Consider the following 19106-nt stretch of genomic DNA (forward strand, 5'->3'; position numbering starts at 1 on the left):
TTTTTGGATAGCTGCAAATGATCTACTCTACCTTTAAGTAAAAGAAATTACTTAACAAATATATATGCTAACCAGAAATCAGCTAAATACAGACCCAGTAAAAACAATAAGCATCACAAGGCAATTTGACTGGAAACCAATTTTACTTTATAGCATACTTCTGTGCTTTGCAGTTCAATAAAATATGCTTCCCCTACCCCTCAACACCCCCCCCCCCCCCCCCACCACCATGCAAGTCCAGTTTGATATGACATCATCATCAAGGTAGCACAGTAATTTTCTTGGACAGTGTTTGCTTTGGGAAGAGATATTCTCTCATGAAAACGTCAATCTCCTCCAGGGCAAGCTGGCAGTGAAGTCTGATGACATCGTCTGTCTCCACGCTCAGCGCCAACTTCAGGCTTCGGTAAATATCCTTCATGACACCTTCCAGAACCTGCAATTGAGGTATGCACAGAAAAAAGTGTGCGTCACAATGCAATGGTGTTTGTTGTGTTTGTTTTTTAAGTAAGACACCCTAAGCTTAACAGTGAGACTTAAGGGGTCAATGCAAAGAATTTTTCTTTGGAACACATTTTGTGCAGCTTTCTACTCCTCTTAAATGTATGAAAACTATTTGACACCCCTTTTAAACAGGGAGAGTTTTTCCTCAGAATTTTGGCCATCCGTCACAGCTTTGAAGGCTTGCTACAACCTACTGAGCGCGGCCCTGTACAATATTTGCCTACTACAATGGCGACGCTGACTTTCCGGGGTACCCGAATGTAGGCCGGGTCACATAGGTCATTGGGAGAGCCCTATAGAGTACTGAAGTGAATACGTCACGCGCACAAAAAGTTTGTAAAAGACATTAGCGCGTGATTCAGCCCGAGAACCAACACGCACGCGTACACCATTCGTTTGCACTACACTATCTGGTTCTAAATGACGTCACACTTCGGTACTACATAGGCACCTGTGGGCCATTGCCAGCAATAACCAATTAATTTGGATGTGGTCTTAAAACATCCTCGGTCCGTCATTTTGAAATTTAAAGATGTAGAGTCACATGGACTTGCTTACCGTGATTGCATCTTTACCAAGGCCTCTGAGAAGGAGGGTGAGCACAAGAACGCAGGCCCGTCTGACTTGCAGCTCTGGATCACTCCTCAAGATGGTCATCAGGCAATTCAGGACCTGATACAATTAAGGGAGAAATAAGTGAGAATGAAAAAAAAAAATAATTTGAATATTGTTTTCGATAAGGTTATGACTGTCTGGTTATGGAATATGAAATCTATTTTACTCAGTCTTTGGCAGATCCAGAAGGGGGTGGGAGCTGCTAGAAAAAAAAATACCTTATTTTTTTTTGATTTGCCCTTCTTTCTCCCCCTAGTCTGTGAAAATAGAGATTCGAAAATGTTGAAGTCAACGTAGGGGTGTGCATTTACTGGTAGTATGGGAGCCGGGTATACGATTGAAAAAAAAATGGGTACCTGGGTACAACAACATATCAAATCCTTTGTGGTCAAAAGGACCCCATGTAAACTGGCCAAAGCGCACAGCCAGATGACCTTGGACACATAGAGATAAGAGCTCCCGGGCTCTGTGTATATACAGTAGCGCTGCCTAGCACGTGTACAATAAACAGACCCTACGCGCTGAGCCATTGAGAAACGGCAAATTTTATTGGAGTTTAGATGTACAATTCTTTAGTAAATGAATACACGCGAGCCTAAACCTTAACCAATCACAATAAGGGTTATATTGTTGGAAAGCTGCCGAGACGAAGAAAAATGACTTGAGACATCTAAGCTCCCAGGTGGCGCTATTTAACGTTATGATGATGTTAATGGACCAGTTCTTGGCTGAACGTGTGGTTTACACACAAAACAGGGAGATTTTTGACTGAAAATGCAATGTTTAACATCAATTCGCGAGTGAAACTCGGTGTTTTATTCAGTTTTTCTTTCATTTTCTGAAAGAGTATATTGTTAGGGTCACACTGTAGTGAGATCTAAGGTATACCCTGTCGAATAATGAAGTGGTGGCGACAGATGTGAAAAAAGGCCTGTTTTTAACGATTTTTTCGCCGCGTTCTCTCATAGAGGTTGCACATGAAAACCGGCCCGGTGGGTTAGTTCCCCAAAGGAATTCATATGATGGATTGGGTTTCCAAGTTTGCAGCATTGCTACTGTTGCTAGCATCGTGACTTTAGGCGTGATCCCTGGCTACATGGCATATATATGGGTTTATGGCTTCAGACTAGCGGCTCTTGAACAAAGACATTGACAAATTGGGGAACCGCCAGCGTAGGGCTGGAAACCTTAGTTGGTAGAGTGCCAGTACGGTATATTTCGAAGGTCACAGGTTCGAACCCTGCTCCAGTCAATTTCTGTGCTCAATTTTATGATTACAACAAATATAATTAAATTTCCACTTGGGAAGTGATGAACATTGCGTGCTCACCTCGTGGAGATTTGGGCCCAGGGAGAACCTGAGAAGTTTGCAGACATCGGCCAAATTGGACAGGCTGCTGGCCCTGACGACGGCATCGGTGTCCTGCGCACCGTGCAGAAATGCACCCAGCAAGACCTTGCTATAGCGGGGAACCAGTTCACCTACATAAAACAAACCATTAATACTCACAACATACCGTAACTCAAAACGCATATAATATGATCCAGACAGGTTAATTTGAACTTGAAATACAAGGTTGTGCGGGATGGAAAATTGTATAGTTTAATACCAAAATGAGTTAATTTGACAAAAGGGAATTTTACGTCACACTAACTTTACTGTGTTTAAAGGGAAGATGCAACATTTGCAAACATAAAAAAAAACGAAATGATAAAATTATCACGAAATACCTTACTGGGTTGTTAGGGAATGACAGTCTAAAGCATCCTGTAAAATCGTGGCTCCTGGTGTGCTGACATTTTTAAGAAACATTGTATTGTTCCAAAGCTGGTCAGCCACCCAGCGTTGGAGAAAACTGGCTTTTTTCAAAAACTGCTCCTAGTTTTTCATATTTAGTTATTCCGCATTTCAATTGATTATACACCTGTGAAGGGGTACAAGCCTGCTAGACTGATTCTCTGACCTTACAATTCCCCAAAGTCTATCAATTGCTCTGATTCATTTTAAGTGGGGTCATGGAACCAGACTTCAAGAACACGATTGGTTTTCTTGGTTTCTCCAGCATCTACAAGCTCAAAACGTGAAACAAGTCAGTTACAAACAATATTTGCTATAAAATGCCAATCCTCCAAATCCATTTATTTCTGAAAACTGCAGCAAAAGTAAATGCTGTACATTCCCTTAAAAACTTCCTGTTCAAATTCACATTGCATCAGCATACGAACCGACCATTAGAAGACCAAAAAAATCTACTCTTAACCCCTATGAAGTGGAAACGTCAGATGAGGAATGCAACTTGTTAAAGGTCTCATTTCAAAATTGAAGACCTAAATCAAGCCACTAAAACATGGACAACCAACTAAAAAGAACTTCAGTCTGGTGCTCTTCAACATCTCAGCTTTGTGTGGATTACAAGCATTCAAGAGTGCATTTATCAACCAGCAACGAGTCAGGGAACTTACCAAGGGATCTTGTGGCTCTGACCAGTGCCTCGCCAAGTTTCACTCTGGTCTCCGATGTCCTCTTCACCCTTTTCTTGGCTTTGTCCTCCTGCTGGCAAGCGACAAACTCCTGGCACAAATGAGGGATGACCCGCTCGGGAAAAGCGTCAGCAACGCAGGACAAAGCCTTGACAAAGAGAACAATGATTCATTCAAAGGCAAGAAATGCACACAACCAGCTTGCAGCTAGATGTCAAAACAGTATACAGTTGACTCTTGTTAATACAAAAACTGTTATTGACCTATTAAGCACATGTGGTGATAAAATTCTCCACTTGGTTCCACCGCGTAAATTTTTACTAGATTCCAAGTATTGACCCAAGAATAATAGATAACCAGATATAAACGGACATATAAATTCGAAGATAACATAAAATGGCCATCTAAGTCTTGTCTGGAACTCCAATTCACCATTTATGGGGATTAAAATTGCTTTGGGCTTGCAGGAGGGGGTTATTGACATAAAAAACTGGGTGGTGGTGTAAATCTCTGTGTGGGTCCACCGCGAAATTTTTTTGGTCTCCCAGCTCTAAGGGTTAATACAAATTCTGGTTATAACAAACAAAAAGCCTTGGTCCCGACTGAATTTATGCGCACAATGAATGTGACCATTGGTCCTCTTAATACAAAATTCTGATATAACAAACATTTTGGCTAGGTCCAGCTGAGTTTGCATTAACGAGAGTCGACTGTACCTTCATGCCCTACGATTCCAACACATCCACGATCGTGAAATTCAGTGCAATGTTTAACCCTAACCCTCCAATGGCATAAGTCCACTTGCGCCACAATTTATTGCGCAAGCTGCGCCAAATTTCACACTTCACAACATTTCAGTTATGACAATTTCACGGAAGTTTTATAGTGCATTAGTCCGCGTGTTGCGGTACACATTATGGCGTAACTTGCACAGTCATCTTAGGTGGCATAGGTTGTGGCGTAGCGATTGAAGATTACCCATTTTACCAGCAAATCGTGATCGTCTTGGCGCCTGTTATAGGAAAACTTATCAAGGTTGATACAAGGCACTTACAGCTTTGTGTTTGAAGTAAAAGAATTGCTATTTTACTTGTGACAGCGTTTTTGGCTTGCCTAATTTGCCTAACAATAAAAAACTTCCCCATAACACAGCGACGGCCCGCTCACTTAAACAACCCGATTCAAACCCAGAGATGCCACAGGGTCTGCTTGAAAAAACCGCAACGGCTGCTTGAAAAAAAAACGGAACTTTTTTGTGTGTGGAAAAGCCACTCTGAGTCCGACACGAAGTCCCTATTGTCATCTTTATCTTGTAACCAAGCCCAGTTCCGTTTATTTTTAATTTTGCTTCTATGGTATTTAAGCTGTCGGTTCGTTCAACCACTTCGACCTTTTTCCATATTCCTAATATTTATTCTGCCTTCCTGAATTTCCAACGCAAATATTCGACACAAAACATACACGATTCCACAACACTGTTGTCTGTGTACATGACCTTTGCACTATGCAGTTCGTTCGACGAAAACATGGTTGGTACCCGGCGTTTTTTGTATTCACATATATCACTGCGATCGGAAACCAGCGATAACTGAAATGATAGACTTGATTTCCAGGCTGAATGCTACGTGTGCTTAGCGCACAACATGCCCGCATGCGGTGAAGCAAGTACAAGTACATGCAAGTACATTGGCCGCCTGTACCACATGCAGGCTCGGCAACAACAAAGACTGTTTATAAGACTACTTCAACGAACAACGTTGTGCCGTGCGTGCGCCTAAATGTACTAAATCGAGAGTGCTAACGAGGTAAAAATCAATGCATTTCCACAGTTTTTCTTCTCTTTTTTTCGGTTTATTTTGACGGCCGGAAAAACCAGAATTTTGTGAGATTTAAAAAAAAATTGGAATTCCGGTTAAAACCGGAAAAGTGGCATCTCTGCAAACCACTGTTGAAGAAATCACATTGTCACCCACATTAGCCACTAGTTGCCATTCTCTGCTCTCACAACTGCCACAACTTTTAACAATATATATAATGTGAACACTTATAACCAGCAATGCAAACGTGCCCCACGCTCGTGCCCCAAATGGTCGACTAGAGTGGTTCAGCCGTCATGAGTTTATGCGAAGTGAAAGCTATAGTCCATCATTTGCAGCCATCCGAAAAGTAACTGGCCTAATCATTGTTGAAAAATAAACTTGGTTGAAAGATAGTAAGGGAACTAAACTCCCTGTGAAATTATTCTTTCTGGGAAGCTGACATTTTGAAGTAATCAACAAAAGAAGGCCTTTCCAACGGTGCATCTTAAGACACACCGTAGGAAAATTTAAATTAGTAGTTCGTTTTGTTATTCGGCGAAGCGCGCGCAAGCATTGGCACGACGCACACACGCGCGCGGTTGCTATAATTCGTCGGATCAGTGCGCGACGTCGCGTATAGCTGCAATTCAAAACAATTCAAAACATGATTCAGTAATTTTTGATTTGAAATTGAGATCCTAGAATGCTATTTTTCTCGGAATATACAGCTGAAGCTTAGCTCAAAGTTCATCAGGTTAGTTGTTCAGTATCCTTCATTAGATTTTGAATGCTTTTGTTGCTTCAAACGAACAAAATGCACAAATTACAAATGATGGACTGTATCTTTAACAGTCGTACTTCTTCAACCATAGTTTGTGCTCAAACTCCCACTTGGAATGGAGGATTACCTGAATGGCTGATAGATAGATGTATGAGTCCTCGTGGCTGAGATTCTCCTCAAATATTCCCACCAGCATCTCCTGTTTCTGCACGGCCTTGGGGTCTCGGGCTTGCAGCAGCTTGCCTAGCGCCCTCAAGGCATGGCCCCTGGAGGGCAAGAGTGGGTCAAAGAGGTCTTGGAACGCCTCGTCGAAGGCCTTGCTGAGGGGCGCATTGCTGTCATCTTTTCGCCCGTCAGAGGGGTTTTGTTCGGATGCCCTTGCAGAGGATTTTGGGGTTGGAAGTGTGGGCTGGTCTCTGGGTTGCGGAATACCAGTGACTCCGTCCGTACTTTTCCCTGCGTTCTTAACTTGAGTCCTACTGTCCGCATCCACCTTATCTTCTTGAAGTGAATTCTCCCTACTTCTCCCGATCGATGTTTCTGGTTTTTTATTACTTTTCTCTTTCATTATTTCAGCTGCAGTCTTCGTAACCGTCTTTGTAGATTTTAGCTTCTCGGTGGCCTCCTTCATTGACTCTGCCCACACCGCACCGTGGGTTGCTATGGAGATGCGCAGGTCTGTCGCTGTCCTCTGGAGCGGCTCAATTGGGTGTTCGTTGGATATTTTCTCCAGTGATGGTAAGAGGTCCATGAGAGACTGTCTGTGCTCCGAAGTGATCTTTTTCTGCAGGAGGAGGAATTAAAACACATCAGATTAATTGCAGACAGCTTTGCATTAGAGAATCCATTTGGAATTTTTCCATTTAATAGTTCATCAAAAATATTGTGCTGTATATGCTCAGATAATATAATGTTACAGCCACTAAAACAGGAAATCATCAAAGGATATTTGCATTGCTGAAATGTACTTAAGCAACGCTTCGACGTTCTTCAAAGCTCACTGAATTTAGCCCCTGGTGCGGAATGCAGCATAGGTTGATGCAATGGTCATTGGTTGCCATGGCAATGTTGCATTCCTCAGAGTGGACCCATTTTTGAGATTCAAACATGTCTAGCCATTCCACAACGATACCTTCCAGGCACTTTAAATCTCTTAAAAAATAAGAACCATGTTTTCTTGGACTTGCGACTTGCGGTGAACTCGGGATGAACTCTACTTCATGAATTCGGGATGAACTCGACCTCATCCCCGGGTATCACAACAGAGGTGCTAGGTACCGCGTGCAGCCACACTCTCCAAGGGATGGCCAGCTTATTCTGATGATAAGCAGCCTCTAGATCGCTCCATGAGGAGGGTATCACCATATCCAGGCGGCACAGCAAAACTACACTCAAGGAGCAAGAGTTACTAGGCCAATTCAAAAAATATACAAGTTTCTCATCCCCAACCGTGTCCTTTTTCCTGCCAGCGTCCTTGTTCCCGCACAACTCGCCCCCCCCCCTTTTTTTGATAATATAATCATTTGTTTGCAAAATATTTTGAAAATGTTGTTAATATAGTTTTTATTTGTTTCTAACAAAACCGTAGCTATGTAGAAAGGGTGATGGCTCCTTTGGACACAATTGTGTATCAGCAAAAGAGGCAAAAAAATGGATGAATCCACCTGCCATCTTGGAAAAAAAACAGGGGAGCCACCTACTTCGTTTTTTCAAAAAGCCTGGATGAGCTACTTTTTTTTTGTTTAATCTGCCTTAAAGGTACAGTCCATCATTTGTAATTTGTGCATTATGTTTGTTTGAAGCAACAAAAGTGCTTAAAATGTAAAGAAGGGTGCTTAACAACTAATCCGGTGAAGTTTTAGCTCAGTGAATGCTGCATGTTTCGAGAAAACAATATTCTAGGATCTTGATTTCAAATCAAAAGTTGCTGAGTCATGTTTTGCATTGCACCCAAATTCAGCGTCTGTAACACGTTCTCATCCAGCCAAATGCAGCTACGCGATGTTGCACACTGAATCGACGAATTATAGCAACCGCGCATGCGTGTGCGTCGTGTCAACGGTTGCGTGCGCTTTGCCAAATTAAAAACGAACTACTTACGGAAATTTCCAACGATGCGTTTTTAGATGCATCATTGGAAAGGCCTTCTTTCATTGTTTTCTTCAAAACGACAGCTTGCCAGAAAGAATAATTTCACAGGGAGTTTAGTCCCATAACTTTCTTTAAAACAAGTTTGCTTTCCAACAATAATTACGTCAGTTACTTGTTGGATAGCTGCAAATGATGGACTGTAGCTTTAATGGCACACTGATTTACCTCTAAATCCCCACTGAGGATCGCAGAAACCAGTCCAAACGCCAGCGTCAGAGTCTCAGTTTCGAAGACGTCAAACGTCTCCCCCTTAACATCCAGGGATGAGGCGGCACGGTCGAGCGTAGCCCGTGCAAACTCCAGCATCTGCGCGGTATTCTCCAGCACGTCTGGCCCAAGGTCCTCGCAGAGCTTGGACAAGAGGGCTAGAACCTGCAGCGAGTGCTGTAGGCGGGTTACCTGACCGTCCCGTCCCTCCTCAAGGTCCAGGAGTGTGCTGGAAGCATCTGAGGAATGGGGAACCGAAATTGGGAGATTCGGGTCGGTAGCGTTCGACGAAGTGATGTTGGTTAACTCCTGAAATATAAGAATTGCCACATAAATAGTTTGTGAAAGAGAGGCACATTTTCTGAACTGCTTTGCGAAGAAGAGTCAGTTATTACAAGACTTGCTTTTCAAAATGCTAATACAAATTCTTTAGTTTAAGTGAATTATTAACCCTAACTCCCTAGGCATTTTTGTTAGGATGCAATCTCAATCCTGCAAAATCCTCCAACTGCCTCTGTGTAAAAATAGCATACAGCCTCAATCCACCAAAATCCTCTGTTATTTCTTGAATGTGGTTCTTGGAGGGGTGACCACTGCCTCAATCCTGCAAAACACTCTGGCTATCAATGTCAATATATTGAGGCAGAGCCAGTGACATCCTGGAGCAGTGCGGAGGATTTCAAGTATAATCTATGCCTACATTTATGCACGGCTGAGCATAAACAACACAAGGTCTGGCCCAAGACCTTGACACAGTGCATCCTCCAAAATCAGCCACACATTTCTGCCATATAGCCTCAATCCTGCAAAATCCTCCATTTTGCAAAGAGGATTGTGCAGGATTTGGGAAGGTTAGGGTTATTGGACAAAATTATCATCAGGTCAATCAGATGTTAAATCACAAGTAGCAGGGGATGAATAAATGAGATATTAATTAAATTTATGAACAAATGAGGTATTAATTTGCAAAGCAAACTATTCTGCTCTATGCAATTGCTGAAAGCCTATCGTAAACCAATAACAAAGTATTTTTGCTAAGCCTATCGTAAAGCAATAACAAACTATTTTTGCTAAGCGAAAAGTCTGTACACGCGGCAAAATCTGATGCCTTAGAATTGTCACGGCATCGGCCGAAGGTCACTGTAAAGTGACAACTCTCTGAAGGAATAACTGACAAACCTTTAGCACAATTATGAAGAAGTCTCCCGCCAGTGCCTCCGTCTTGAGTTTCTGAAGTAACTCCAACAGAGTGGCTGCTCTGTTCTCCTGTGACATCAAAACCTCGGTGAAGAGCTCATCAGCACTGTGTATCATGTACATTGACAATTAAAGGGAAGGTTCAACATTTGCAAACATAAAAAAAAAACGAAATGATCAAATAATCACGAAATACCTTACTGAATTGTTAGGGAATGACAGTCTAAAGCATCCTGTAAAGTTGTGGCTCCTGGTGAGCTGACATTTTCAAGAAAAACTGTATTTTTCCAATGCTGGTCGGCCAACCAGCGTTGGAGAAAACTGGTTTTCTTTCAAAAGCTGCTCCTGATTTTTCATATTTAGTTATTCCGCATTTTCTTTGCAATGATTACACACCTGTGAAGGGGTACAATCCTGCTAGACTGATTGTCTGACCTTACAATTCCCCAAAGTCTTTACATTTCTCCGTTTCATCTTCAGTAGGGTCAGGGAACCAGATTACCAGAACATGGGCATCTACAAGCCCAAAACGTGAAACAAGTCAGTTTAACAATATTTTCTATAACGTACTAATCCTCAAAATCCATTTATTTCTGAAAATTGCAGCAAAAGCAAATGTTGTACATTCCCTTTAACCCATTAGCACCTGTACTACATTGTATTACATTGTGTTTATTCACTGAAGAATCAATAAAACCATAGAATGCTGTGGCAGTTTCAGGTGCTACAGGGAGTAATAGGCGGGGCAGTTTCGGGCGCTACAGTGACTAAAGGGTTAAAGGGGCATTATAGCCTTAAATCCCTGAAATTTTATGTTTTTTAGGGACACGGTCAAGTAAGTAAAGAAAATCTGTCGCGAGCCACTGTGGCTCATCAGGCCAGCGTTTATCTCCGGTTTCAGAAGCATGAAACGACTGAGAATATTTCTACTCCCCCTGGATGCAGGTTACTCCCCAGCTAATGCTGGTACCCATTTATACTCCTGGGTGGAGAGGGGCAAGTGGGGGTGAAGTGTCTTGCCCAAGGACACAGCATATGGCCAGCAGCTGGATTTGAACCCCGGACCCTCTGATCATGAGTCACGAACCCTAACCGCTAGGCCACACACTCCTCCACGGTCATGAAGTCATACGAAATTTAAGGCTGGTAAGTGTCCCCAAAAGTTTGTTTAGGCGACACAAAAACTATGAGCTGAGAAAGTGACCTAGATGCATGGTAGTGAAACTGTTCTCTTTCCAGTATACAGTTGAATCCAGTTGTCTTGTTTCATTTTTTTTTCAAGTATGAGACATCCTTTTAGTTTGTTTTGGGAAGTTATTTTCAAGCTTGTCCTGACTACTGAGGGGGCTGTTGATGTGATGTCACTTAGGACACACATTCTTCAGTGTAGCAATTTTGAGTTCAACTTGTGAACCCAAAACTTTGCTTATTGAAAAAAATCTGCATTAAATTCGCTCACTCACTTACTGTCATGTTGAAACAATGAATCAGAAACTTTACCTCAAACATGTAGTTGCTCATGAACATGGACATTCACAATCAATATAAAACTAAAAAGGCACCATGCACTCGTTTAAAAAATTCCATTATATGGGTCCTTTAAGATGTTCCCTTACCTGATATTTGGTCTGAACATGACTACGGCGCCCCCCTTTGAGCCAGGAGCAAACTTGACCCCCCTGTGTATGCTCTTGATCGTGGGGTCGCACCCAAGAAAAGCTACATGCCTCAGATACTTCAAGGCGACTGGCTTATCAGTGTGACGGAAGAATGTAAGCACAATGTCTTCAAGAGTTGACCTGGGTACGAGTTGGAAATTTATTCAAAGATGAGCAAAATTTTGCGACAATGGTGTCATGAAATGAACCACAAATAAGCCTTAAGGTTATCTGGTAATGTTGCTGGCATCGTGAAGTTTTGGCACGACTCCCAATGTGAGTTCTGAAAGGAATGGAAAAAATGTCTTATTCTTGAGACGTCTCAAGAATCACCAGAAGAATGTAGTTGGATCTTTTTCAAAACTAGATACACCAAACTTCCTCAAATTTTTACCTGAAACAGTTAACCCATTCCTATTGGTCAAGAGCCTGTCATGTGGGTGGTTCTATACCGCTGATAAAACACCGGCTGGTTTTAAAACCAAATCCTGCACCGCTGCGTTCTGCGCCACATTGCGCAACACATGCCACACGCACACCAATTTCCATTTACGGAGATTTTTAGCACTACGCTCGCGAGGCAGTGAATTTTTGACTTGTTTTGACTATTTAACCAAAAGGTATTTATGAATGGGAATAAATAACTGCTTGGCCGGTTTTAAACAAGGCGTTTAAAACCAGCTAGGGGCCTGGCCGTGGATAATGGTGACCAGGCCTCTCGCCAGTTTAAACGTTCTTGTGTAATCATGGCCAAGCGCATATTTATTCCCTTAATAATCAACAAACACTATGCAAAAACAAAACAACAACAAAACAAAAAACGTGGTGGGAGTCACAGCTAAGTAATTTTTTTTTTGAGGGGAGGAGGGGCAGAATATGTACCTGAGGTTGCAGACGCCTTGCTTGGCGAAGCAAAGAAGCTCAAATAAGGCATTCATGACGGGCTGCAACATCTGGATGAGGCAGGAACCAGACCCAGGGGCGCTGACAAAGACGTGGTGGATATCTTCAATGCATTGAGATAAAGTAGCTTCATCCACCAATACGTATGAGTCACCATCTGCTACGACTCCTTCAACTGACAACAGAACAAGATAAGACAAGTCCGTTGAAACTCATCGCAGAGCACAAAAAAATAATTTTATTTCGTTGATTCAGCAGAACAGCTAAAATGTTCATATATTAAGCTGCATAATGTGACGTATTATGAAAAAGCAACTTTCGCCGTTCGCATGGAGACTTGACATATTGCATCAGTACTTGACAGGACATGAATCAAGCGGCACCAGACTAATGCACAAGTGGCGTAGATTGCAACCTCGTTCCCCATGGGTACGATCGTGCTGCGCCATGTTGTTTCCCATCATGCCTTGCGCGATCTTAACCCCTGGAATTGTGTAATTTAAATGTGTCAAAATATGGCACATTATAATTAGGCTGCAGTTTATCCGTTTTACGTGCCGACGCCATCTTTAAAATGTTAAAAGTTGTGATGTTGAAGAATCAATCCTTTCAAACAAAACATTTGGATGTAGGTTATTTAGCAAAGGTTTGTATTAAATGTACGTACCCCTTTCGTCCCTTTACAAGTGAAGATACAGGGGTATTTTTAGCGAAAAACGAGGCTGCCATAATCCATATCGTACAGGCATCGCGACTTTTGAATAACAATTTGTTTTCGTACGTTACGTTACGTGCAAAGCACGCGAGCGCATTATGGGCGCGCCCGGCGTGCAATCTTCAAAATGCGCGCGCAGTATGCTGTGAATAGCCAATCAGCGTCATTTACGTCATCATCACGGCCAGGGGTTAGTGTAAGGAATGCGCACGCGCCCATGGAGTCGAGGCTGCGTAGATTGCTATATCACATAAGAACGAGATAGGTAAACGGTCTTAAGTACCAGTCTAATTCACAAGTGACAGTCTGTCGGTCAGTCAGTCAGGAATTGACTTGTATTTAGTTTCTTATTTTGTTTTGGTGACATTGTTTGAAATTGCAAAAAGACACGTTTTAAATTAAGGGAAGAATTCCATACATGGACATCACTGCAGTGACCCATCAGTCATCAGAAAGCAATAACATGTCCTAAAAAGTCTAATTTAGCAGGGAAAATATTAAAAGATTTACTGAAAAAAACCTTAGAATATTTCAGACCAGTCTCATAGCGTTTCTATGCAGGGTATCAAGTGATGTCAAGGTATAGAACTCTTTCCTAGATGAATTCTGCCGAAAAAAACTATGTTGAGTGCAAGACAACTATTATTAATTGATTCTGGTAATGAAACCAAGGATTCCTCAAAAGCGCCCTAGGCACTGTAGCCTGCAAGCCTGAAGAAACCTGTAGAAAGAAGACAATGAGAAGAAATTACAGTTTTAGAGGTGGGAGGAAAACCCCAATAAGAATATTCTGGGGAAAACCCATGGAATCAGGTAGGGACTGAAAACCCAATCCACATGTTGGCCCAGGCGGGATTCGAACCCGGGTCACAGAGGTGGAAGGCGAGGAAAGTACCACTACGCAACCTGACTCCCCAAACTATAGTTAGGAAGGCCCAACTGGAACACTTTGGGACAGTCTAGCTAGTCCCAACCTAGTTGGGACAGATGGTATAGTTGGGGGGCAACTGTATGCCTGTCCCTCTTCCAGAGCCTGCAGGCTAAAAAAATGTTACCATGCATGACACAAACAATTGACCAACCTCTCTCATGAAGGGTTGCTTGGAGTGGCTCCAGCAACGGGCCAATCAGATGAATGCCAGCCAGCTGGGGATGATGCGTCGTCATGGCAATGATGCAGCTGCTAGCGACGCGGAGCACCTGCTTCAGCAGTGCCTGGTTTTTGAAGCGCAACAACTCAAGAATCTAGGAGCAGATCAGCATTGATAATACACAACCGTCAAATTTATTGTGTCATTCATTGTCCCTGTCAATACCACATAGTCCACATTGTTTAATGACTTGGATCTCCATGATACCACACTGTTCTATAGCAGGCTAGTCGAAACGTTGAGTATGAGCTGCAGCACGCAAAAATCTGCAAATTAAGATTTGAAGTCGGCGTATAAGCCGCACCGGCGTATAAGCCGCACCGGCGTATAAGCCGCACCGGCGTATAAGCCGCACCGGCGTATAAGCCGCACCGGCGTATAAGCCGCACCGACCGCAGCGGTTTCAATTTTGTAAGGCCTCCAAATTCTACAAGTAGTCAAAATGCTCTGAACCAGTTCCATTTACACTACGAAAGCTATAAAAAGAGCCACAAAAGTTATATCCAATCATTTACAGTTGATACTCTTACAAACAAATATGGAAATTGATGAGAAATAAACACCGAGAATTGCTGCCGGCTGGCCCGTCCGGTCCCGAAAATTACAGTAATTACCTGCAATTTTCTCCAATTTCGCTATATTTAGACAATGCTACCATCATTTTGCAAACATTGTGGACCTTGAGAGTTGAGACAATGATATTACCTGTGGGCACACTTGTTTGTAGTATTTCTCCAGCGTGTTGCCTTGCAGGGGACAGTCTGTGATGAGACGAGCTACTGCATCGCACTTCCTCCAGTCTGGTGTGGAAGATGAGGAGGGGGACTGGCCCATCCCTCCTGCAGGATGTGAATCAGAATGAAAGGTTTTGAGTAGACGGAATAAGTTGATGACTTTTTAAAGAGTTAGAGACAGCCTCCTACATCTTTATTCAGACAGATGTTCTACAGTCGCACAAAACTAACTAAATGGCTAAAGCCCGGTTCATACTTCACGCGAAAGCTTGTGCGAAGCGAAATTCATGTCGTCAACAATGGTGGACGCGCTTCGAATGTATTGTTGACGTCACAAATTTCACTTCGCTTTTGCGTGAACTATGAACCGGGCTTAATACATGCATTTGAATTAAAGATACATCTATTTGAATTAAAGATACATGTAATTAAAGTAAAGATAATGTATTTGAATTAAATTTGAATTAAAGGTATATGTAAATGGGCAAATTTGCTTTTTGTATATTTTATTTAAGTTGAATTGAAGCAACAAAATTGCTCAAATTCTGAAGAAGATTTCATAACAAGTAACCTGTGGAATTTTAGGTCAGTGGACAGTGGACAATTCAAGAAAACTGAGAAAATGTACCGCAGGATCTGCACAATTCTTGGGGTCTCGTAACTGAATTCTGTTGCTAGTGCATGTAGAAATCTGTGCCCCCGGGCATTGCGTACTAGTCCTATCTTCACTTTGAGCAACTATTTTTTTGTTAGATCAGTAGGCACCGGTATGTTTCTGGGTAATTGCAAATGCCCCTACACGCCTTTAAGTACATGAAAAGTTTGTTAGAAACACTTAGGAACAAGTTTGTCCATAGAGCTATTCAGAATGACTTTACCAGAATGATTTCAGATTTAAATCTTGTTAATTGAAATCAATGCATTATGTTTGCCTGCTTTTGCCAAATTCTAAACTCTTACACGTCATTAAATTTTTAAAAACAGTAAATCGGTGCAACTTAAGTATACCAGTAAGGAATGGGTGTTATTTTTTACTGGTCCATGTGAATACATTTTCCATCCATTTTTGAGTGCATTCTGAGGAAGGAAAGGTTTTCTCTTAAAAATGAAAGCTACAGACTTGGCTGTTTTCGGGTCTCTTCAATTTTCTGGATTTCACTTGGAAGCGATAAAGAAATGTTCTTGATTTGGCAGCTTTCACCATGTTGGTTCACGTCCTCCACACTGTTTAAAGAGCCCAAACTTTTCAATCCTCAAACCTGAAACTTTTTAACAAGAGGGAAATTCCCGCATTATGCAATGTCCGTGAAGGAGCTTTTACAACCTCAGTAAATAAACCTGTATAAGATTTTCAAATCTTATACCTCCATCACCTAGTATTAAATGGTCAAGGAGATTACAGACTAGGAGTTTTAGATCATTTCTCTGAATCAGTAATTAGATATGACGGTTAATGGGCTCTGTATCAGACATTACACTTCCTTTCATAATGCTGGCATTGCCCATGAACTGATTTTATTCTTTGTGGGAACAATTTTACCTCCAATGTCCACTAGCCCTCGGAGCACCCACTGAATTCCTTTGGGTTGCATTAGCCGCTCTGTCAAGAGCCTCCCACACTCCTGCCTCAGCCACAGTGGCGCCCTTGGAAGGGGACTCTGTCCACCCTTTGAAACCTTCTTTGTGTCTGCCTTCAGGGTGGTTTGCTTGCCTTGGGAGCCAGGACCGCCCTGAAGGAAGAGAAGCTCTCTAATGACCATGGGCTGGAAGGTCTTCTGGAGAAGGCGCTTCAACTGGGATTGGAAGAACTCCGTGCCGTCAGAGCAGGCAGCTGCTCTTTCGGTTCCTGGAGCTTTCAAATCTTTGTCCAGACTCACTGTACCAACTTGGAGAGATGCACTATCTGTGTTTTCTAAATTACCAGAGTTATCAGTGGATGACTGCTTGCTCCTACTGTGATCAGCGTTTATTTCAAATTCAGAACCATGACTTTCTGTTTCTGGTGTCTGTCCACATTCGGACTTAGGTTTAAACTCTAGGCCAATTAAGCCCGGGCTGCTGAATAATGGCATCCCGGACTTGGTGGCCGTTTTATCACCAGATGACCTGTCTAAGCCATCAGTAACACCACTGTGCTCTGAGGCGTCTGTGCTTGAAACCTCTGTTTTACCAATGACCTTCTTGCCCTGTTGTTTGCCCTCATTTCTTGACGGCTTCTGAGATTGACTGGAAGACGATTTTGGGGAGTAACAAATCTGCAGCAGAGCTGCCAGGAGGTCACCAAGATGTCGCGTCAGGATCAGCCCTCCTAGAGAAGGCTGTTCAACACATTCCAGAAGCACCTTCACAACACGCTTCAGTCTATCATCATCAGGGTTTGACTTTCTGCCAGCCAGCATCTGCCCAAACCCGGAACGCTTCTCAATTGGGATCCCAACCCCTTGCTTCAGATTGGATACAAGACCCAGGCAAACTATGAACTGCAGGACAGTTGTTAGATTCTTCTGCTGTCCGATGCTGAAAGTGTCGGGGGATAATGGTGGAGCAACATCAGGTCCTGGCTTTGGAGGCTTGGACTGTTTTGTTCTTTGATCCTCCTGGAATTCTATCATCTGCAAGACCACGGCATCCTTCAATCCTTTGAGCAGACCAAGACAGTGTTCTACATACAACCAGCGTATGTCTTCCTCTTCAGTTAGTCTCTCTTTCCAGTCACTGAGTGCAGCCCCCAGGGCAAAAGCTAGATGTTGGCATTTCTTATCACTTTCAATTGCCTGGTGTAGTTTACCAAGGGTTGACCTCAGAGAGTGGTCAAACCTTGCTGCATCATCAATGGCTCCTTGTGCATCTGCAAAATATAAAGTGAAAAGTTAAGAATTTGTAGCACTATAGGCGCAGTTAAAAAAAAAAGACATGTTTAGCGTCCCTGCCCGCTTCCTTTTTTCGGTGGCCACTTGGATTTTTTTTTTAATTATTAATTTTTTTTAGAAAAGCAAAATAAGGTGCTTCACGGTAATATGCACCATCTTGCCGACAGGGCAATTCTACACACATGACACACGTTGCTGTGTACGCACCATCAATGGATAATTTTGGCACTTCCCAAAGTCATCATGCGGTCATTCCAAATGCGCTCTTTTTGCCCCGTGAACAAGATGGTGCATATACCCTGAAACACCTTATTCAATGGATAATTAATTACAACTTGCGGGTCGGAGTTTGAAATTCTAGACTCTATCGGTCACTTTCCAAATCATGCAGTCGACCCTGCAATTTCCAATCCAAACCAGCCTCGACGGTGGATGATGGACTAAGCACCCACGCGGCCGGCCGGGCACGTGCCGCCGGCACTACTAAAAAATTACGAATCTGAGTCTATGCATGCGTGGAATAAATACACAAAGTATTTTCATACAAAATTGAAAACGTTTCTCACTCAGTCCAAGAATTATTCATGTCTTTTCCACATTTTTGTGATGACTGACCTTCATTGAGATACTGATGGTGAAAAAAGTGGTGTCAGGATGCAACATTCATTGCGAGGACCGGTTCAATGTAGGCCTACTAGTACTTTGAATACGAAAACAGACCAAACTTCAAAGACATTAACATTCTGTATCTGCAGTGCATACAGTAAAACGTGCAGTGCCAGTGCCAGTATTGTGCCCAAAACGGCAAAAGATCACACTTGACATGCTGACTTGGTCTTGGCCGGCTTGCGGCCTTACACGAGACTCAATTAACACGCCTAAATGTATGCAATTTTACTGACTTTTTCGAAAATTGTGTTGATGCTGACGTTATCCGATATAGGTATGCCCGATATACTTTGCATTCTGTTGCTTACCAGTTGAATTAGACGGCGGAGAAACCAAAATTTGAATAGCCGAAATATATTCCATGGGCGCAGCCATCTTGAATGTCTTGAAATCTTACAGGGAAATAATGTAGAGGGCGCTCTTCAAAAATATCTTTCGGAACGATTCCCATAATCTGGCCATCACTAATATTTTCCCTTCCGTGACCTATCAGCCATCAGAAAGTGATAATGTCTTTAAAAAAGTCAAATTTAGCAGAGAAAATATTGAAGTATTTACTGAGAAAACACTTAAAAATTTTCAGACCAGTCTCATACGGTTTGTGCACATACAGGGCGACAAGTGATGGCCAGATATGGGAATCTTTCCTACCAGCCTACCTTTCAATTACT

General features: G+C 42.5%; 1 protein-coding gene across 1 annotated transcript; it reads right to left on the minus strand.

The window, feature by feature from the left end:
* Positions 1-231: 231 nt before the first annotated feature.
* LOC119745337 (transport and Golgi organization protein 6 homolog) lies at positions 232-18822 on the minus strand. Its single transcript, XM_038221631.1, has 13 exons — positions 18744-18822; positions 16437-17744; positions 14868-15001; positions 14094-14256; positions 12276-12471; positions 11352-11534; positions 9718-9841; positions 8497-8847; positions 6308-6964; positions 3583-3748; positions 2450-2601; positions 1063-1176; positions 232-436 (listed from the first exon to the last, which is right to left on the minus strand). The coding sequence occupies exons 1-13, from the start codon at positions 18808-18810 to the stop codon at positions 260-262; spliced, it is 3792 nt and encodes a 1263-aa protein (XP_038077559.1). The 5' UTR covers positions 18811-18822; the 3' UTR covers positions 232-259.
* Between the last annotated feature and the right edge of the window lie 284 nt (positions 18823-19106).

This window comes from Patiria miniata, unplaced genomic scaffold (assembly GCF_015706575.1).
Source record: "Patiria miniata isolate m_02_andy unplaced genomic scaffold, ASM1570657v1 HiC_scaffold_12, whole genome shotgun sequence".
NCBI classification, from domain to species: domain Eukaryota; kingdom Metazoa; phylum Echinodermata; class Asteroidea; order Valvatida; family Asterinidae; genus Patiria; species Patiria miniata.

Coding starts and splice junctions, on each gene's coding strand:
- LOC119745337 (XM_038221631.1), bottom strand. CDS start 18,810: ATGGCTGCGCCCATGGAATATATTTCGGCTATTCAAATTTTGGTTTCT. Junction 3,749..6,307: donor TCTATCTATCAGCCATTCAG/GTAATCCTCCAT, acceptor CTCTTTGTCAAG/GCTTTGTCCTGCGTTGCTGA. Junction 2,602..3,582: donor CAGAGCCACAAGATCCCTTG/GTAAGTTCCCTG, acceptor TGTTTTATGTAG/GTGAACTGGTTCCCCGCTAT.